Source organism: Hippocampus bargibanti, linkage group LG02 (genome assembly GCF_051943395.1).
Source record: "Hippocampus bargibanti isolate YZ-2025 linkage group LG02, ASM5194339v1, whole genome shotgun sequence".
Taxonomy (NCBI): domain Eukaryota; kingdom Metazoa; phylum Chordata; class Actinopteri; order Syngnathiformes; family Syngnathidae; genus Hippocampus; species Hippocampus bargibanti.
Window position 1 is genome coordinate 28,080,329 of NC_142735.1, and position 22,919 is coordinate 28,103,247.

Here is a 22,919-nt window from a genome sequence, read left to right on the forward strand (position 1 = left end):
ACACCAGGGCAGACAACTCTGAAAAGTTGCCTGCCCAGCCATAAAGTTGCCTGCCCCATTTTTCACAAGTTGAAACGCAATAAAACGACTAATCGCAAGAAAAACCCATTGTTGCCAAGTATTAAGAATTGATAATCAGAATATAGAACAGAACAACACTTTAAAATTAAGTAATAAATGTACCTACCACAAATGCTCCCTTGCTTTATTTATGGTAAATATCCCTTGCTGATGATTTTGCTCCAGTTGTCGTTTGTCCATACACTTCCCGGCAGGTTGCACAATACAATGTTTGCTTTGCATTGTCTGCTACAAGCCACGTGAACTCCTCTTTCTACGATGCTTTTAATGTATGTTTACGTTTTGTAGCATCATAAATTTTGTTAGCTTCTTTTGAATCATTCTTCTGGGGTTGAGGTTTTGGCTTGATTCCTAACTACTTATCCATTTTTCTTGTGTTCTCTGTGCGTCTACTTTGGAAAATGATATGCAAATTCACCCGGAACACGAAGTTATTCGATGCCGCCTTCTGATTGGCTGCCGAGTATGCAAATTGCCAAACGAAACGAAATTCCGAAATTTCCAAAACTAACGAAGATTTGAAAATCGGAATAAAGCAAACGTTTGATTTGAAAAAAAAAAACTTTTTTTTTTTTTTTTTTTTTTTTTTTTTTGTCCACTCGGGCCGAGACATTCTGTACGTTGTACGCCCGACGTAAAAGTTGCACGCCCCGGGCGTCCGGGCAGACATTATTTCAGACACTGCCTGCAATTTGTCTTTTTTTCCACTTACATTCTACTTTACGACACGCCTGTCTAGCTGCGCGAGTTTTGTCATGGAACAAAGGCTCGGGTTTAGGTTTTGGGACACATTTTGTTTCGCCTTGATGCAATCGCTGCTTTTAGAATTTCTTCCATACATTTGATTTGTCGCAACTTTGCTCCGGCAAATGGGCTCATTTCACGACATTTAGTTAAATAAGCTTTCGCTTGTCAAACGCAAGAGTGAATTCGAGCCCAGCGCCAAAAACGATGTTCAGAGCGTCGATGGAAATGGCGTTTCGTGTCGCTGGCTTACGCAAAGACGATAAACGTGGCTGGCTCGGACGTGCCATGGGGGAGTGGAGGCGGGGCTGATGCTGCTACGCAAGCCTGAGTACTATTGAAGTGCGCTGATTGAACGCGGCGCTCGGGGAAATGTATTTTTGAGCAAGGGTAAGGAGGACAGATTGCTACCATTGATGCGCTGTCGGCAGTTCAGACGGCTTTCATGACGATACGCACACATTGCGCAATACGAGGCCTTGTTGGGTTAACGCAACATAACAAAATTTGTTTTGGCTCTCTCCTGACACCGTTTGTTTTTGTTTTTTTTTCATTCTAAAGGTCATCAATTACCACAATGTGATTTTTGTATGACGTAAGGCACAGGTGTCAAAGTCAAGGCCCGCGGGCCAAATCCGGCCCGCCACATAATTTTTTTCGGCCCGCGAAAGCAAATCAAACTTGTTAAATTCCATGATGATTGCTAAAGTCTGAGCCAAAATTTCATATTTTTGGATGTCAACCACAATAAAAGCCATTATTCTTGACTTCAGATTTGAAAACGAGTTATTCATTAATTTGCTGTGTGCTCTATATGTAATATTTGAAGGGATTTAAACATTCTAATGGGTTCCCCAAATTCATAACGGCCCTCGAGAGGAAACCATAACTACAATGTGGCCCGCGGCAAAAAATGACTTTGACACCCCTGACGTAAGGAGTCAAGGCATTTGTTGAGATACGTTTATCCTGTTTAGGACGTTCAGATAGTGAGTACGGACGAGCAGCAGGTCTTCTTGGCTCTCCAGGAGTGGTACCAGACGGACACGTATAACCTGTACCAATCAGACACGCGGGGGGTCTACTACTCCATCGTGCTGGAGAACGTTAGGAGCACCCGGCAGCCTGAGGAGATGGTTCTCATCGATATCCTGGAGGTAAAACTGAACATCTGAAATTGCTCCAATGCAGTTTCTCACTGAATGTGTCAGGGTCTCAGTCACCATTAACCACGATAAGGGAGCAACATTTTAATTTAGCCTTTTTTTGTGTTTTTTGTTTTATTTTTCTCCAAAAAAACATTAACCAGGTGGTTTGGCCACATGCATGCCAAACTCTGCAACTTTTAAAAAATGATTTTATGATGTCATATCATAATGCAGAGTTTCCCTTTCGTGAGCAAATAGGCAACATATCCGCACTATAAACCCGTTTGGTGACGTTTTTGGTTTGCGGTGAACGATGATTTGAATGCAGGTGCGCGGGATCAAAGGGGTCTTCCTAGCCAATCAGAGGGTGGACGGCAAAGTGAGCACCGTCATCACCTACAATAAAGGACGAGATTGGCAGCCTTTGACCCCGCCTACCACTGACATGAACGGAAAGCCAATCACCTGTAAAGCGGTAAGCGGCTCACGTTTCAAACATTTTTCCATTCAAATAATTTGCACGGATATGAATGCAGACAACGCGGTCCGGTGGGCCAGTGCTTGGCGCGTTGAACTCACAGTCTGGGTTTCTATTCTGTCCTGGAGCCTCCCTATGTGGAGTTTGTATGTACGCGCTGGTCCTGCGTGGGATTTTTCCAGGTCCTCTGGTTTCCTCCCGCATTCCCAAAAACTATTTTGAGGCTCCGCTTTGATATTTTGAATTTCCCAATGTTCAAATTAAGAGACAATTGACGTATTAGCTTTTCTTTCTTTATTTCTTTATTTATTTTTTGTTATTGTTTCATCTCATTTGGGACATTTTGTGAAAGGAAGTTCAACCAAATTCTCGCATTTTCCCAGTAAAATTCCTAAACCAAGGAGATTTTGACAGATTTGCCTCAACATTTGGGCCATTCAAGTACCGTAATTGCACAAACCTTTTCGTTCAGCTTCGGCGCTTTGGCGCTGGCATGAAATTGCCCCTCCCCCACCACTTAGTGTTTACTTCTCTGTAGCCCGACTGCCACCTCCATCTTCACCTGCGCTGGGCGGATAACCCCTATGTGTCCGGGACTGTCCACACCAAAGATTCTGCTCCGGGTCTCATCATGGGAGCAGGTTACTTTTCTTTAATTTATTGTTATTTTTTTCTCTTAGCCTGCAATTGTATGTTCATTTACTTTCTTTCTATTTTCCTTCAGGTAACCTCGGCTCCAAGCTAGTTGAGTACAAAGAAGAAATGTACATCACGTCAGACTGCGGGAAGACATGGAGACAGGTAGATATGACCGTTAATCCTCCGCCCGTCCATCGGTTTACCCGGATAATGTACTCGCAAGTCGGGATACTTGATGTCAGATATCGCTTACCAAAATTATCGGGTTCCGTTCAAACCGACTCTCAGTTGAAGGGGTTTAAAACTCTCTTTATCCTTCGCTTGCTCCGACACGGTCACCAGAGGGCGCGGGAATGTCCTCAGACGACGAATGTCAATCCCCCAGTTTTCAGATGTTAGTCCCTGTTTCAAGCCCTTTCCTTCAACTTTATTGATCAAAAATAGTGTCGCAATAATTCAAATAATCATCACCAATCAATCATTCAAAATAGAGCATATCGAGTTGATCATCGTCAAAATTGGAAAATAATTGCAAAGATAATAAATAATGCCAATGAATACAAGAAAAAAACTATAAAATTATGCCACATATCTATAGTAAAAGCATCAAATTATTAAATTTTAATTTTAAAATAATTGAATTAAAAAAAGTACAAAATTAATAGTCATCCATAACAATAAATAAATTTAATAGGAGAACTAATATGTATGTGGAAAGCATTTAGTTAATCATCCTATACTGCACTGGTTGAAATAGATTTATCCATTTTTAAATAACCATTAAAGTACACAAATATGAATAAATAAGACACGATGGGATAGCTTTACTGTTCTTAGTTTCCCACATTGTCAATTTAGTCCAAATGCAGATCCCTGTGCAACTCGACAGCGAATAAAAAAAATGCACACATTTTAGCAACATTAGCTGATGAATTTAGAATGTGTTTTTTTAAGAAGTACTATTTTTACCATTGTTTACTGAAACTGGCGCTCACCAATTCCCCCTCTCCACCAAGGTTTTTGAGGAAGAGCATCACATTCTGTATCTCGACCACGGTGGGGTGATCGTGGCCATCAAGGACACTTCAATTCCACTCAAGATACTCAAGTAGGCATTCTTGATATAACAGGGGATGCTTTTTACTAAATAAAATGCTTGTTGATGGAAAAAACAATTTTCACAGATTTCATTTCAATTAAAAAAAAGATTTGTGTAATCTACTGCCCTCTTGTGGCCAATATACATACGTCAAGAAAAACAGCACAATGTTTATTATATTGAACTAAAAAAAGTGTTTCGTTTTTTTTTTTTGCATTCTTTTTTCAAGTTTTATTTGTATATTATTTTCTATACTAAGAAACATATGCACAAGGGTCGCAAATGTGGTCACGGTACAAATTCCAACCACTCATTTTTGCCCCCCTCACAGGTTTAGTATCGACGAGGGCCACACGTGGACGGTCCACAACTTCACCAGCACCTCCGTTTTTGTCGACGGGCTCCTGAGCGAGCCAGGAGACGAGACCTTGGTGATGACGTGAGTCGGTTGCGCGCATCCCAAGTTATCATGCTACTAGCTGATGAGCATGAAACAAATTCTTTACCTCAAGTTTGCAAACTAGTAGCTGATTAGCATTAAATAAAGTATTCACCTAAAGTTAGCAAGCTAGTAGCTAATTAGAATTAAAACAAATCTTTACCTCAGGTTAGCAAACTTGTAGATGATTAGCATTAGACAAATTCTTTACCTAAAGTTAGCAAGCTCATAGCTGATTAGCATTAAAGAAATGTTTTACTTCAAGTTAGCAAGGTTGTATCTGATTAGCATAAAAAATATTTACCTCAAGTTAGCAAGCTCGTACTGATTAGCATTAAAGAAATTCTTTACCTCAAGTTAGCAAGCAGGTAGCTGAATAGCATTGAACAAATTATTTTCCTCATGTTAGCAAGCTTTTAGCTAATTAGCATTAGACAAATTATTTACCCCAAGTTGGCAAGCTCGTAGCTGATTAGCATTGAACCAATTATTTACCTCAAGTTAGCAAGCAGGTAGCTGAAATGCATTAAACTATATTTTTCCCTCAAGTTAGCAAGCTCGTAGTTGATTAGCGTTAAACAAATTCTCTACCTCAAGTGTGCAAGCTAGTAGTTGATTAGCATTAAACACATTATTTACCTCAAGTATGCAAGCTAATAGCTGATTAGCATTAAACAAATTATTTACCTCAATTTAGCAAACTAGTAGCTAAGAAGCTTTAAACTAATTCTTTAGCTCATGACCACATGAGAATTCTATCATTTTTGTCAAACGTGAAATGTCACGTTGCAATATTATGCAAGAGAAAATAGGAGATGTGATCTTCACGAAAGCTACTTCTTGGCCACAAATGTTGCCGATGACCGCCCCCACTAGAGTGGAAAATCATTCAGGGCAGCTCACTCCTCCCAATCTCTAACATCGTCAAGTGAGCTGGAGTGCAACCTGTCACATCTCTTCTCGCTCTGACGGCAGATAAGGTCAGATAAGGCCCCTCGGCTATAATGCCCCGGGAAGGTCACAGATCGACTCACAAAGACTCCATTTTTACCTCTGGGATTTTCCATCGCGTGCATGCACGCACACGCGCGATGGTGACAAGATCTGGAGGTTGTCTGATATGAATTAGAACAACGTTGCCAAGCCATATATTTTACTTTTGTCAAAATGAAATCCAATCATCAGACGTTTTTGAAAGTGGCCTTTGTGCTTGTTTGGCCGCAGCGTCTTCGGACACATCAGCTACCGGTCCGACTGGGAACTGGTCAAAGTGGATTTTCGGCAGTCATTTCCCCGCCAATGTACAGAGGCTGACTATGAATCCTGGCAGCTCAGTGACGTGCAGGTAACACACACAACACACACACACACGAGGGTGGCCAAAATCACAGGAAAACAAAGCATCTCCTTTGATGAGGTTTCTTCAGCCGTCATCTGTACTTCTTTGAAGGTGTCGGACGTTTCACTTCTTATCCAAGAGACTTCGTCAGCGACAGACTTCGTAGACCACATAGGTTGAGTTATGCTGATGAGGTGATACCAAAGCAAATGGGGCAATCAGGCCAGTCGTAGAGCCCATAATCAGGCAGGGCAATAGAAGTAATTAGTGTAGCCTCAGGGAATAATCCTCTGCTCCCCCCAACCTGAGAGCAGGGACCTATCATAGCAGAGTCCGGCACCGCCACGTCTGGACAGTAGGGATATATAGGGCCAAAACTACCAGCTAAAACTTTTAGTTCGCTGACGAAACCTCTTGGATAAGAAGCGAAACGTCCGACACCTTCAAAGAAGTACAGATGACGGCTGAAGAAACCTTTTCATCGATGGACCACTCCTCTATGACTGAGAGCTTACACAGACGGAAGCATCTCCATGTCATTTCCCATCAGGGCGAAAAGTGCATCATGGGCAAAGAGCAAACTTTCCGGAGAAGGAAAGACACTGCGTTCTGTGTCAAAGGAAAAAGCTACACTTCAACTCTCGGGACGAAAGTCTGCCGGTGCACCGAGCAGGACTTCAACTGGTAAGCCCGTCAAGATGGTAAAAAGCCACGAGGACAAAATACTTCATTTTTGTCACACTTTTTGGCAGCGACTACGGTTTTGAGCCATCCCTCGCTGAAAGCGGACGATGCTTTGCTGACTTTTGGCACCATCCCGACTCACCGCCGGATGACTGCCAGCCGGGGCGAACCTTTGAGTCCAGCACAGGGTCTGTGCACCAACATGGAATACGTTGTCTTTGTTTTCTTGTTGACCACTTCATGATCACATCACACTCAATCCATTTTCTGTTTAATGCTGCAATTATACAAACCAGAATATGCGACAATAATATTTGAAGGGATTTAAACATTCTAATGGGTTCCCCAAATTCATAACGGCCCTCGAGAGGAAACCATAACTACAATGTGGCCCGCGGCAAAAAATGACTTTGACACCCCTGACGTAAGGAGTCAAGGCATTTGTTGAGATACGTTTATCCTGTTTAGGACGTTCAGATAGTGAGTACGGACGAGCAGCAGGTCTTCTTGGCTCTCCAGGAGTGGTACCAGACGGACACGTATAACCTGTACCAATCAGACACGCGGGGGGTCTACTACTCCATCGTGCTGGAGAACGTTAGGAGCACCCGGCAGCCTGAGGAGATGGTTCTCATCGATATCCTGGAGGTAAAACTGAACATCTGAAATTGCTCCAATGCAGTTTCTCACTGAATGTGTCAGGGTCTCAGTCACCATTAACCACGATAAGGGAGCAACATTTTAATTTAGCCTTTTTTTGTGTTTTTTGTTTTATTTTTCTCCAAAAAAACATTAACCAGGTGGTTTGGCCACATGCATGCCAAACTCTGCAACTTTTAAAAAATGATTTTATGATGTCATATCATAATGCAGAGTTTCCCTTTCGTGAGCAAATAGGCAACATATCCGCACTATAAACCCGTTTGGTGACGTTTTTGGTTTGCGGTGAACGATGATTTGAATGCAGGTGCGCGGGATCAAAGGGGTCTTCCTAGCCAATCAGAGGGTGGACGGCAAAGTGAGCACCGTCATCACCTACAATAAAGGACGAGATTGGCAGCCTTTGACCCCGCCTACCACTGACATGAACGGAAAGCCAATCACCTGTAAAGCGGTAAGCGGCTCACGTTTCAAACATTTTTCCATTCAAATAATTTGCACGGATATGAATGCAGACAACGCGGTCCGGTGGGCCAGTGCTTGGCGCGTTGAACTCACAGTCTGGGTTTCTATTCTGTCCTGGAGCCTCCCTATGTGGAGTTTGTATGTACGCGCTGGTCCTGCGTGGGATTTTTCCAGGTCCTCTGGTTTCCTCCCGCATTCCCAAAAACTATTTTGAGGCTCCGCTTTGATATTTTGAATTTCCCAATGTTCAAATTAAGAGACAATTGACGTATTAGCTTTTCTTTCTTTATTTCTTTATTTATTTTTTGTTATTGTTTCATCTCATTTGGGACATTTTGTGAAAGGAAGTTCAACCAAATTCTCGCATTTTCCCAGTAAAATTCCTAAACCAAGGAGATTTTGACAGATTTGCCTCAACATTTGGGCCATTCAAGTACCGTAATTGCACAAACCTTTTCGTTCAGCTTCGGCGCTTTGGCGCTGGCATGAAATTGCCCCTCCCCCACCACTTAGTGTTTACTTCTCTGTAGCCCGACTGCCACCTCCATCTTCACCTGCGCTGGGCGGATAACCCCTATGTGTCCGGGACTGTCCACACCAAAGATTCTGCTCCGGGTCTCATCATGGGAGCAGGTTACTTTTCTTTAATTTATTGTTATTTTTTTTCTCTTAGCCTGCAATTGTATGTTCATTTACTTTCTTTCTATTTTCCTTCAGGTAACCTCGGCTCCAAGCTAGTTGAGTACAAAGAAGAAATGTACATCACGTCAGACTGCGGGAAGACATGGAGACAGGTAGATATGACCGTTAATCCTCCGCCCGTCCATCGGTTTACCCGGAAAATGTACTCGCAAGTCGGGATACTTGATGTCAGATATCGCTTACCAAAATTATCGGGTTCCGTTCAAACCGACTCTCAGTTGAAGGGGTTTAAAACTCTCTTTATCCCTCGCTTGCTCCGACACGGTCACCAGAGGGCGCGGGAATGTCCTCAGACGACGAATGTCAATCCCCCAGTTTTCAGATGTTAGTCCCTGTTTCAAGCCCTTTCCTTCAACTTTATTGATCAAAAATAGTGTCGCAATAATTCAAATAATCATCACCAATCAATCATTCAAAATAGAGCATATCGAGTTGATCATCGTCAAAATTGGAAAATAATTGCAAAGATAATAAATAATGCCAATGAATACAAGAAAAAAACTATAAAATTATGTCACATATCTATAGTAAAAGCATCAAATTATTACATTTTAATTTTAAAATAATTGAATAAAAAAAAGTACAAAATTAATAGTCATCCATAACAATAAATAAATTTAATATGAGAACTAATATGTATGTGGAAAGCATTTAGTTAATCATCCTATACTGCACTGGTTGAAATAGATTTATCCATTTTTAAATAACCATTAAAGTACACAAATATGAATAAATAAGACACGATGGGATAGCTTTACTGTTCTTAGTTTCCCACATTGTCAATTTAGTCCAAATGCAGATCCCTGTGCAACTCGACAGCGAATAAAAAAAAATGCACACATTTTAGCAACATTAGCTGATGAATTTAGAATGTGTTTTTTTAAGAAGTACTATTTTTACCATTGTTTACTGAAACTGGCGCTCACCAATTCCCCCTCTCCACCAAGGTTTTTGAGGAAGAGCATCACATTCTGTATCTCGACCACGGTGGGGTGATCGTGGCCATCAAGGACACTTCAATTCCACTCAAGATACTCAAGTAGGCATTCTTGATATAACAGGGGATGCTTTTTACTAAATAAAATGCTTGTTGATGGAAAAAACAATTTTCACAGATTTCATTTCAATTAAAAAAAAGATTTGTGTAATCTACTGCCCTCTTGTGGCCAATATACATACGTCAAGAAAAACAGCACAATGTTTATTATATTGAACTAAAAAAAGTGTTTCGTTTTTTTTTTTTGCATTCTTTTTTCAAGTTTTATTTGTATATTATTTTCTATACTAAGAAACATATGCACAAGGGTCGCAAATGTGGTCACGGTACAAATTCCAACCACTCATTTTTGCCCCCCTCACAGGTTTAGTATCGACGAGGGCCACACGTGGACGGTCCACAACTTCACCAGCACCTCCGTTTTTGTCGACGGGCTCCTGAGCGAGCCAGGAGACGAGACCTTGGTGATGACGTGAGTCGGTTGCGCGCATCCCAAGTTATCATGCTACTAGCTGATGAGCATGAAACAAATTCTTTACCTCAAGTTTGCAAACTAGTAGCTGATTAGCATTAAATAAAGTATTCACCTAAAGTTAGCAAGCTAGTAGCTAATTAGAATTAAACAAATTCTTTACCTCAGGTTAGCAAACTTGTAGATGATTAGCATTAGACAAATTCTTTACCTAAAGTTAGCAAGCTCATAGCTGATTAGCATTAAAGAAATGTTTTACTTCAAGTTAGCAAGGTTGTATCTGATTAGCATAAAAAAATATTTACCTCAAGTTAGCAAGCTCGTACTGATTAGCATTAAAGAAATTCTTTACCTCAAGTTAGCAAGCAGGTAGCTGAATAGCATTGAACAAATTATTTTCCTCATGTTAGCAAGCTTTTAGCTAATTAGCATTAGACAAATTATTTACCCCAAGTTGGCAAGCTCGTAGCTGATTAGCATTGAACCAATTATTTACCTCAAGTTAGCAAGCAGGTAGCTGAAATGCATTAAACTATATTTTTCCCTCAAGTTAGCAAGCTCGTAGTTGATTAGCGTTAAACAAATTCTCTACCTCAAGTGTGCAAGCTAGTAGTTGATTAGCATTAAACACATTATTTACCTCAAGTATGCAAGCTAATAGCTGATTAGCATTAAACAAATTATTTACCTCAATTTAGCAAACTAGTAGCTAAGAAGCTTTAAACTAATTCTTTAGCTCATGACCACATGAGAATTCTATCATTTTTGTCAAACGTGAAATGTCACGTTGCAATATTATGCAAGAGAAAATAGGAGATGTGATCTTCACGAAAGCTACTTCTTGGCCACAAATGTTGCCGATGACCGCCCCCACTAGAGTGGAAAATCATTCAGGGCAGCTCACTCAGTGCAACCTGTCACATCTCTTCTCGCTCTGACGGCAGATAAGGTCAGATAAGGCCCCTCGGCTATAATGCCCCGGGAAGGTCACAGATCGACTCACAAAGACTCCATTTTTACCTCTGGGATTTTCCATCGCGTGCACGCACGCACACGCGCGATGGTGACAAGATCTGGAGGTTGTCTGATATGAATTAGAACAACGTTGCCAAGCCATATATTTTACTTTTGGCAAAATGAAATCCAATCATCAGACGTTTTTGAAAGTGGCCTTTGTGCTTGTTTGGCCGCAGCGTCTTCGGACACATCAGCTACCGGTCCGACTGGGAACTGGTCAAAGTGGATTTTCGGCAGTCATTTCCCCGCCAATGTACAGAGGCTGACTATGAATCCTGGCAGCTCAGTGACGTGCAGGTAACACACACAACACACACACACACGAGGGTGGCCAAAATCACAGGAAAACAAAGCATCTCCTTCGATGAGGTTTCTTCAGCCGTCATCTGTACTTCTTTGAAGGTGTCGGACGTTTCACTTCTTATCCAAGAGACTTCGTCAGCGACAGACTTCGTAGACCACATAGGTTGAGTTATGCTGATGAGGTGATACCAAAGCAAATGGGGCAATCAGGCCAGTCGTAGAGCCCATAATCAGGCAGGGCAATAGAAGTAATTAGTGTAGCCTCAGGGAATAATCCTCTGCTCCCCCCAACCTGAGAGCAGGGACCTATCATAGCAGAGTCCGGCACCGCCACGTCTGGACAGTAGGGATATATAGGGCCAAAACTATCAGCTAAAACTTTTAGTTCGCTGACGAAACCTCTTGGATAAGAAGCGAAACGTCCGACACCTTCAAAGAAGTACAGATGACGGCTGAAGAAACCTTTTCATCGACCACTCCTCTATGACTGAGAGCTTACACAGACGGAAGCATCTCCTTGTCATTTCCCATCAGGGCGAAAAGTGCATCATGGGCAAAGAGCAAACTTTCCGGAGAAGGAAAGACACTGCGTTCTGTGTCAAAGGAAAAAGCTACACTTCAACTCTCGGGACGAAAGTCTGCCGGTGCACCGAGCAGGACTTCAACTGGTAAGCCCGTCAAGATGGTAAAAAGCCACGAGGACAAAATACTTCATTTTTGTCACACTTTTTGGCAGCGACTACGGTTTTGAGCCATCCCTCGCTGAAAGCGGACGATGCTTTGCTGACTTTTGGCACCATCCCGACTCACCGCCGGATGACTGCCAGCCGGGGCGAACCTTTGAGTCCAGCACAGGGTCTGTGCAACAACATGGAATACGTTGTCTTTGTTTTCTTGTTGACCACTTCATGATCACATCACACTCAATCCATTTTCTGTTTAATGCTGCAATTATACAAACCAGAATATGCGACAAACATTCAATATGAAGTAGTTTATAATTCAATTATCATTACATTGACATGAAAAAAAATGAAAAAAAGTGATATGCTGAAAAGAATCACTTGTTGATGTGTTTAATAGTTGAACAAAAAAAATAAAAATCGAACAGCCATGTGCAGATTCTGAATTAGTGTTGGAAGTTTTGGACCTTTTTTTGTTTTGTTCAGGTACCGCAAGGTGCTGTCAAATGTGTGCGAGGGAGGGCTGAACAAGGCGCAGAGGGGCAAACAAAGTAACTGCCCTCTGCTGCCCCCTAAAGGACTGCAAGTGCGCATCAAAGGCCAGATGCTGGCTGTGGCCCCGGGTGATGACGTCACGTTCATAGTCCACCAAGAGGAGGTAATGGGAGCCGTTTTTCTTTCCACCCAATTTTTTGTGCTATGGATGTTCCAGCATTGTTTAAATATCTTCTTTATGATCAAATAATTATTTTGAAAAAAATAACAGATTAACATTAGTTTGTGCCATTTTTTTCGACAGGACTCAAAGGTTTTGGTGAGAGCGTTTCACTTGACAGACAAGTTCAGAACACAATTTCAAGTATTTCAAATATGTCTGCGATGCAACAACATGCTTTAATTACAACAAAACCGCATCATGAATTGAAAACTTTATTTGTGACATTTAATCTGTAAGATGGCTATTGGCTATCTATTAATTATCAATTAGCTAGCTAGCTTTCTATCTATTTGAGTTACTTCCACAATTAGCTATCAAGCTAGCTAGTTTTCGATCTATTTGAGTTACTTCCGGGTTGAGTGAACGCTGGCGCATGTGGCTGCCACTGCTCACCCACAGAAAAACCTATCCTATGACTAATGTGGCCCTGAGTTTTGAAAGGCGCTTATAAATCAGATGTACAATAAATTCCCGTTATATCAATATCGGTTATATCGATAGTACTCCTTATTACGATACTATTTCTATGAACTCAAGGAGAAAATTTACATGCCGCAGGATTGGATATATCGATAGTCCGGTTATATCAATCTTTTTTCCGACTCCCGAGAATATCGATATAACCAGACTTTACTGTATTATTATTATGATGATGATGATGATTATTATAATTATTATAAAGTGTTCTGGCTTTGTAGCCCTTTAGTGAAATAAATAAATAAATACATAATAACTAAATAAATAAATAAGTGGAAAAATAAACAAGTGGATAAATAACCTAATAAAGGGCTGGATAAATAAAAAATAAATTACAAAATAAGTGCAAAAATAAATAACTAAATAAATGGGTGGATAACTAAATAAATACAGAGATAATAATTGAATGAATGAATGAATGAATGAATGAATGAATGAATGAATGAATGAATGAATTACAACTCAAGTGTGACCCTTGCTGCTCACCCAGGGCGACACGAGCAGCACCAAATACCAGGTAGACCTGGGCGACGGCTTTCGGGCAATTTACCAAAACCTGACGGTGACAGATGAGCCAATCCAGCACCGCTATGAGAAGCCAGGCGTCTACAAAGTTTCCGTGGAGGCGGAGAACGCTGCGGGTCACGACCAGACCAGCATGTACATCCAGGTGACAGGTCAGAAGCTGACTTTGCTGTAAACAGTGTACTCTGGCGTCCTCTGGTTGCTTAGAGTGTCATTACCGTCATGCTCAGCCATAAGGATGACGGAACGGTGGAGATCTTTTGACGTTTCAGCACTCAATGTACTTGTGCCCGCCCGCAGCACCTCTACAAGAAGTGCACCTGGAAGTAACCCCCATCGCCGGAAGAAATCACCAGGTCAACTTGACGGCTGTCGTCCGCCCCGCCGAGGCCAACCTGACCGTCTTTTACTGGTGGATCGGAAACACCTTGCAGGTAAACGGTCCTCGGGGGACAGCCGGAATATTTTGGGCTGGCTAACGTCACCTGCAACTGCCGCGCAGCCAACGTTGACCCTGCGCAACAGCATGCTGACCAGCTTCCCAGAGGAGGGCGAGATTTCCGTGAGCGTCCAAGTCTCCAACGGGAGGTCCATGGTGCAGGATACTAGAAGGGTTCACGTCTATGGTAAAAAGACACCCCCCCCCCCCCTCCACCGTCTTCCGTTAACTCCCCATGGAAGATTTTTTTTGCCAAATGTGTATCCTCCCTTTGCAGAAACCTTTCACGTCATCCCGCTAAGCTTTAGCAGGCACCTGGACCACTTCAATCCCAACATTCCTGAGTGGCGAGAGGACGTAGGTCAGGTTGTCACCAAGATACTGGCCAAGGTAAAGGACAGTTGATAAAATTCCAACCGGGTGGGTCAAGTTGGATTTTTTTTTCGCACGATTTTGATATTTGACAGATTCAAGGACAACCGACGTCTCCGGACAAATTGTGTCCATAATTTGTAAAATGGCTTCAAATGACTTCTACTGAGCGTATTTTAATAAGATTCCACCGCATATAGCTATATTTTACGTTTTAAGACTTGCGCTGAACATTCAGGAAGTCTTGTGTTTGAGTTGGCGACGAGTCCGTACGTGACGTCAGAAAAGGACCGCCTCCTCACCGTAAAAAAGACGCATTGTAGCGTCTTTCCATCACGTCAATGTATTTTGCTGTACTGTTTTTTTTAAACCATGTCTTGCACCTAAAAGCCACCAGCAGAGGGAGGCAAACTCCATGGAAAGAATGTATCAGAGCTGTGGAAACGAGCTGATTCATTCCTCACCGGAGCTGGTCGCCATTTTTCTGCCTCTTTTTGAGATTTCACATTTTGAGATATCACATTCATAACTGGATGTGTAACAAGAAAGCATATTCTCCGAATCTGAAGCCATTGTTTTGATTCTCCAGCAATGCAAGACGTCTTGGCGTGACGTCACGAACTGGGGGCGGGACTTTCTGAAAATGCCCAATTCGCAGCTCAATTATTTGCAGATTTTGGACACTTTAAGTCATTTTTATTGGTGTTTTGCATTTGACTAAAAATATCATACTGCATGTTTTGGGTATTTTAGATGCTATAAAACGTTTTTCTGGTGTCAGTTAAAAAACAAAAAAGTGACGTCGGTTGTCCTTTAAATGTTGATGCACCGTTAATCAGACGGTAATTTTTTGAAACAGAATCTATTAACTTTCTGGGCTTCCCTACTGGTGAGAAATATAAGAACAGAATAGTTGATGTTTTAGATTCTAAAGGAAAACATTTTCTAACATTTAGAATATGTTTTCCTTTAGTATTGAAAGGACAACCGACACCATTTTTTTGTTAACTGACATCAGAAAAACATTTCATAGCATCTAAAATACAGGCAGGCATCTAAATATAACAGGCAGGCAGATAATTTTAGTCAAATGCAAAACACCAATAAAAATGAGTTAGTGTCCCAAACCTACTTCAAAATGATCCCGGAAATGGTCCCACCCCGTTGTTCTTGACATAATGACAGGATGTCTTACCTTGCTCTAGAATCAAAATAATGGCTTCAGATTCAAAGAGGATGCGTTCTTGTTACTCATCAAGTTATGAATATGATTCAAATAGTTCTGAAGAGGAAGGCATAAATGTTTGCAATCGATTAAAGAAGTCCTTCCGTATCAATTCGAGCCATCAGGACTCCAAAGTAGCGTCCCAGAAAATGCACAAATGGTGCCCAAGCTCCATTGGATATGAGCTTATTTGTCTGCTGGGAATTTGTGTCAAATAGTAGTCTTGGTGCAACACACAACGATTCACCATCGCATTATTTATGTGTTTTCCTTCTAATTTCGCCATCAACACAGATCAACACAAAGTTTTCAGACCAAACAAAGTACCCAAAATGCATTGTCGCTTGTCGCATGAGTGTCGCTTTCTCGGTCAGGGGCGTTCCTGGCGTGACATCACGTCAGGAATCTTCACCGACTCGAAAACAAGACTTCCTGAATATTCAGCGTGAGTCTTAAAATGTAAAATATCGCTATATGCGGTGGAATCTTTGCAAAATGCGCTCAGTAGAAGCCATTTCAAGTGATTTTACAAATTATGGACACAACTTGTCCGGAGGCGTCGGTTGTCCTTTGACTCTAAACCGGACAGAGAAATCTGCAATTAAGTTTTTGAGGATCAATGTCGATGTCTTTTGCCTCACTTGTATTGTGTTAAATTAAAAAAAATTAAAATCATCAAATTAATCGTTTTTTTTTTTCTTAATACAATGTCCCTCAATTAATAGATTACTTAGTCAATTAATCGCTTGAAATTAGGGTCTCTACAGAGATGCAGTTTTTTTAAGCCAATACGGACTAAACAATGAATTCAAAAATATTAAAAGGACTTTGTTTGTGTCACGGTTTGCGAGGTGTTGATGGCGGGTGCGGATCCCAAGAAGCAGGCAGGAGTGAGTAATGGTTGTTTGACAAATTGTATTAAATTAAAGGTCAGCAGGAACAAAATGTGAAACATCCGAATGGAAAAAATACAAAGTAGCAAAAGAAGACCAAAAGTAAAAGTCCACCAAGGTTAAACAAACACATGCACAGCATGCAGCAAACAAGCAGCAAACAAGCAGTAAACAAGCAGCAAACAAGCAGCAAACAAGCAGCAAACAAACAATGAACTGGCACCGGATGGTCGTGCCATGTGTCCTTTTAAGTGTCAATGATTAAACGACCAGCACCTGCGAGGCTGCAGGCAGGGCTGACGTTGCTACCCGCTGGTCGCCAATCTAATCGGGACGACCAGCACCTGTGCAGTTGTAGGCGGGGCCGACAGCGCCCCCCCCCCGTTGGTCGCCAACCAGATCATGACAGTTTGCTCCTTTCTTGCTTAGAACAATACAAATATAAATTACAGCGATGCCTCGGCTTAAGAACGCTTTAGCGAACAAACTTTTCGCGAGAATCTAATCTTGACATACGAACTAGTTTTCAGCGGATGAACCAAAGCACAATGCGCCACGGTGGCTGTCGGACTAGTTTTTGGCGGATGAACACCAAACCACACGGCCGAACAGCGCCACGATGGCTGGCAGACTAGTTTTCCTCTCCACCTTACTTTGAGTGCAGACATGGTTTGTTATCGAGTGGAGTACTTATGCTATGATGGGGCCGAAAAAGACCCCACCACAGAATAGTGTTAAGCCTAAGAAGACATTAAAGAAAATTACGATCGAGCAGAAGAAGGAGATCACTGGTCTTCGACGGATGAAGACCAAACCACACGGTTTATCTTTTTGGACTCATTTCATGTTACAACCCAGAAAGAATAGGAAAAAATGTCACAAAGGGAGCTTGCTTGATGAATTGAACACCAAAAACTGAACCGTCATTAAACTCATCACATGGTATGTCCAAGCTCCTCATGTCACCATCAAGACAACATCCCTTGTAGGCACACGGCATGCAAATGTAAAATTTGCGGGAATTGGACGTGATAAAAAAATCTACTTTTGTTGTCGGTCAATCACTTTGATTGGTGGGCAATCTGCGTTTTAAAAAGTAGGAATTTATTTTTGTTCCTTGGGTGTGCGTTTGTCCTCTCAGGTGACAGGTGTTCCGGAGGAGTCCCTGGTTACCGTGGTGAAAGCGGATCTGCCCACCGCCGCCGACTTGTACGTCCTCCCGACGGAGCCCACGCCAGCCATGAGAAGCATTTTTCACGATAAGGTCAACGTCCTTGCCTTTTTTGCACTTTCGGGTCCCCGTTCCAGGGGTCACGGGTCAAGTGCCACTCGGTTGTATTTCATTTTGACGTTTTAGTTTCTCAACCTCCTTTTGAAATAAAAAAAAATCGTGTCCATCCATCCACAGCGTATTCCGGCCATCATGCAAGCTTTGAAAGAGCACAATGTCAGCTTTGTGGTGCGAGGCGGTCTCCAGGTTCTGGTGCTGCCAGCAGACCCAAACGCAGGTACTGGACTTGCACCCTCAATTCTGGTGGAAAAACACCACACCTTTTGTTTTCATCGCGGATTCTTGGTTTATATCCCGAAGGGCGAGCTCGAAATGCTGTTGAGGCCATGGGAACGGAAAGTGGTGCGTTGGCCGGTCTTTCTCCTGCCGCATTCCTTTGGGGGAGCTTCCGTTTTGACCCCCCCACTTCTTTCCTAACAAGCCTTCGGATTGCCCTTTGCTCCACCGCATGAATGCTGAGAGATGCCGTCGCTTATTTGCAAGACGCATCGCTTCCAACAAATCTTCCAAATCGTGACGACCAGTTGTTGAACGCCGCTCTGACGTGTCATTCGACAGTCGACTTGAACAAAGAGAGTGACGAGTTGTCTCTTTTACAAGCGCGCCCGCAGATTTGCCCGAGGAAAGTTTGCTTGGCTAAACGCAAACCAAATCATGTCTGATGCGACGATTCATCTTCTCTCAGCATTCACCAGTCTCTTACCGCCACTTTCTCGATTGTTTCATGGATTTTACCTGAACATCTCCCACAACCTTTCTTTTCAAATGTTTCAAGCTCAGATATATATTTTTCTCTCTCAAGCCTTCTTTTTCTATTTTTTTTTTTTTTGTCATGGCCGCAGGTCATGGAGCTGCCGGCGGTCCCGGCATATGGGCCGTCGCTGTCGTTTTCCTTATCAGCGTCGCAGCCACAGCCTCCTTCGTTCTCTACAAATTCAAGAGGTGGGTGTCATGCAAAAAAAAAAATAGAAATAAAAAGTTCTTAAATCTAATTATGCTCGGCGACATGCATGGGGGAGGCGTAATTGTCACCAATTGTTTTCATTTTACACATTAGAACCTACGATTAAGGTGTCATTACATTCAATCATTTGCACCCCCACAAAAAAGACAGTTTTGCAGATTTTGGGGATAAAAAAATACTCAAGTCTTGTCAAACAGTCCAGTGTTCTACTTTTAATGTGTGTCCACTTGAAACTGCCTATGTCAACACTACAAAATTACATCATCCACTAAAACTACTTTAGAGTGCCTTGTTGTTGGCCTTGAGGGTGCACCCCCCCCCAGAGAAAGAAGTGATGAATTATATATTATATAATTTATTTATTTATTTATTTATTTATTTTTAAGTCAGACTCCACCATATGGACAGTGGCTTCGCAAAGGGATGGCTTCTTTAGAGTGCCTTGTTGCACAACTGATGACACTGTACATTGTTTTGAGTGCATGCCTTGTTTTCACGCACCAGCAGCACCTGTAGGTGAATGAAACCAAAATAAATAAATAAAATAAGTAAATAAATCAGAGCCCCCTCTTACAACCCTCCCCCCACCCCTCACCACCCCCCAAAAAAATCCTGCAGTCCTTGGCTCAGGACTGAGGAGGTCTATCCCCCGTTGTTTTTCAGGAAGCTGCCAGGCAGCCACAGCGTTTACGCCCAGATGCACAACGAAAAGGAGCAGGAGATGACCAGTCCTGTCAATCACAGCGAAGACACACAGCACATCATCCAGGGCGAAGAGTTCATTGATGACGACCTGGACTCGCAGACGCTAGGTAACGCGGGAGCCAGCCCCACCTTCCGCTCCCTCATACGGACCACCACTAACCACTGCTACTAAACACCGCACCCACCGCTCAAAGAGGCGCCAAGGTACTGTTTTTATTTATTAATTTATTACTTCTTGTGACTTAGAATCGTTTTGACATCAACACGTACTTGTGACGGCTGTTGAAGTTCAATCAGATCCATTTTTAACCTGGCTGCCATTCATGAATAAATCTGGCCTTTTCAATCCAATTGTAATGGCATTTAAAGGACAACCGACACGTCTAGATAAATTGCGTCAATAATTTGTAAAATCACTTCAAATGACTTCTACTGAGCGTATTTACAAAGATTCCACAGCATATAGCTATATTTTACGTTTTAAGACTCGCGCTGAATATTCAGGAGGTCTTGTTTTCGAGTTGATGACGATCCCCTACGTGACGTCACGTCTGGAACGCCCCTGACCGAGAAAGCGACACACAATGCATTTTGGGTACTTTGTTTGGTCTGAAAACTTCGTGTTGATGGCAAAATTAGAAGGAAAACACATAAATAACGCGATGGTGAATCCTTGTGTGTTGCACCAAGACAAGTATTTGATATTCGCTGACACAAATTCCCAGCAGACAAATCAGCCCATTTCCAACAGAGCTTGGGCGCCATCTTCTGCATTTTCTGGGATGCTACACATCAGTCCTGACGCCTCAAAATGACCCGGAAGGACTTCTTTAATCAATTGCAAACATTTATGCTTTCCTCTTCAGAACTATTTGAATCCTATTCATAACTGGATGAGTAACAAGAAAGCATCTTCTCCGAATCTGAAGCCATTGTTTTGATTCTCGAACAAGGCAAGATGTCTTGGCGTGACATCACAAACAAGGGGGCGGGACCTTATGAAACTGAAACTTTCCAAGGTCATTTTGAAGTAGTTTTGGGAAACTTTAAGTCATTTTTATTGGTGTTTTTCATTTGACTAAAAATATCATCCTGCGTGTTTTGGGTAGTTTAGATGCTATAGAGCAGGGGTGTCAAAGTCATTTTTTGCCGCGGGCCACATCGTAGTTATGGTTTCCTCTCAAGGGCCGTTATGAATTTGGGGAACCCATTAGAATGTTTAAATCCCTTCAAATATTACATATAGAGCACACAGCAAATTAATGAATAACCCGTTTTCAAATCTGAAGTCAAGAATAATGACTTTTATTGTGGTTGACATCCAAAAATATGAAATTTTGGCTCAGATTTTAGCAATCATCATGGAATTTAACAAATTTGATTTGCTTTCGCGGGCCGAAAAAAAGGATGTGGCGGGCCGGATTTGGCCCGCGGGCCTTGACTTTGACACCTGTGCTATAAAACGTTTTTCTGATGTAAGTTAGGAAACAAAAAAGTGATGTCAGTTGTCCTTTAAAGTCATTTACGAGTGAATTGTGCACAACTTTTAAATTGCGTGTTAGTAGGGCTGGGTGACACGAGAAATTTCATCATTTCCTGCATCCCTTTGTTCTTGTTGCTAGGTAATCATTCAGGCGTGGTGCTGGGTGTCGACTCCCGAGAACTCCGCGGTTACCTGAGCAGCTAATTGCTGCTGCTATGACGACGACTCTCACGAACACAGGGATTTCACTCCGCCTTCAATCCGTCTTCTCTTACCAACACACACACACATCGAAGCTTGGTGGGAACCTATTTTGATCAACATCCTCTTCCGAAGGCCCAAGTTCCACACTCCTCACCATAAGCATCACTCCCCTCCCCGTGCGCCACTACAACCCTTTGATCATTAACAGATGAAAGCACGGAGGGGAGTTGTACATTTCTTTGGGTGGGGAGGATTGTTTTAAAGCACGGAGGGAGGTGTACATTTTTTGGGTTGGGAGGGTTGTTTTGAACTCTTATTAGCCTATATTAGGCCTAGCGCACAGTGGGAAAGGGTTGGTGTAAATGTGTAAATCTTAAATATTCACTTGGTTTCACTTTGGTGTTTCACAAAGCAACTGTGTTGTTTTTGTTAAGTGACTTTTTTGGGCAGTGGCGGCCACAAGCATCATCTGCATTTCTCTAAAATTGACACAAAAAGCCACAAATATTAAATACAGGCACAAAAACTACATGACGACCAGTTCAAGGTCTCATCAGCCGGGATGGGTCGCCGCAACTCTGACGATTCTGGTGGCGGCAAAAATAATGTGACATTGCAAAGATGCTGATTATCAAATGTAGTCACGTGTGCCGGTGACAAGTGATGATTGACCTTGCATCAATTGAAATTGGAAAGTTTGTCCAGCATCCACTCTCATGGACTGAAAACAAAAAGACCAACACCACCAGGTGATGAGAATTCACTGCTGGGAGAAAGTGATTTTGATGAAGCAAATTGAGAATTGAGAGGTTGAAGATGTAAGTCAGTGCTTCTGACTGTGTTCAGACTTAAAGACAACGGCCGCCACCGCCTTTAGGACGAAGCACTTCCTCTTTTGTTGACGTGCATTTTATTTTCCACTCCCTAATGTTTATATGGACTGGGAATAACGTCATCCCGTTTTGATACAAATTGCAGCAAATACGATGAATATGGATATTTTTGATACACTTGTCATCTATCACTGTAGACGCTTTTTATTTTTGAGGGGGGGATTGTTCACTGTGTGGCTGTATCAGTGTTAAGACTCTATGGTCAAATGTATTGGGACGGCTCCAGGAAATAAAACTGGAAAGAAATAATGGATACTTCCAACCCCTCTGCAAATACTTTGTACATGAAATCCAAATTCGTAATTGAGTTGTGTATCACGAGGCTTTTGATAGCAGATCCGTTGACTCGGGTTTCAATGTTTTTGTACAGATTTTTCTGCTTCATCTCCCACCCCCTTTTTAAAGTCTGCTGTCATTGGCTGGTGTGCCAAGGAACCACATGGGAATTAGGGGGGCTTCCAGGAAGGGTATTCCCATGTGATGGCCCTGCCGAACTTCCAAGCACAGATTCCACAGTTGTGTTCCCTTGGTTGTGTGGTTTGTTTATTTTCTTCTTTCTTTTTGCTATTAAAATGACCCCAATGTCAACACCAGGAAGCACAGAGCACTCCTGCTGGAATAAATAACTCCGAATAACATGCACGTCTGCTTTTTTTTCTCCTCCCGAGTGACCGAGGGGCCCCCCCGAGTACACTTGGAAGGGGGGGCTCTCACCATCCACAACCTCTTGAAAATTGACAATGAATTAAACTCTCTCATCAGGTAGAGTAAACTCTGGGT

The 22,919-nt window shown here is 42.3% G+C and overlaps 1 protein-coding gene across 1 annotated transcript; it reads left to right on the forward strand.

Moving 5' to 3' along the window:
- The first annotated feature begins 1,786 nt into the window (after nt 1-1,786).
- Nucleotides 1,787-22,772, forward strand: sorcs2 (sortilin-related VPS10 domain containing receptor 2). The gene is made up of 29 exons (XM_088991267.1): nt 1,787-1,982; nt 2,302-2,448; nt 2,990-3,092; nt 3,176-3,252; nt 4,107-4,198; nt 4,521-4,628; nt 5,853-5,973; nt 6,518-6,651; nt 6,720-6,843; nt 7,120-7,299; nt 7,619-7,765; nt 8,307-8,409; nt 8,494-8,570; nt 9,426-9,517; nt 9,840-9,947; nt 11,141-11,261; nt 11,802-11,935; nt 12,004-12,123; nt 12,437-12,608; nt 13,636-13,822; nt 13,971-14,104; nt 14,173-14,296; nt 14,387-14,499; nt 17,741-17,863; nt 18,008-18,107; nt 18,191-18,232; nt 18,733-18,832; nt 19,473-19,666; nt 21,182-22,772. The coding sequence occupies exons 1-29, from the start codon at nt 1,959-1,961 to the stop codon at nt 21,244-21,246; spliced, it is 3,366 nt and encodes a 1,121-aa protein (XP_088847393.1). The 5' UTR covers nt 1,787-1,958; the 3' UTR covers nt 21,247-22,772.
- The last annotated feature ends 147 nt before the right edge of the window (nt 22,773-22,919 follow it).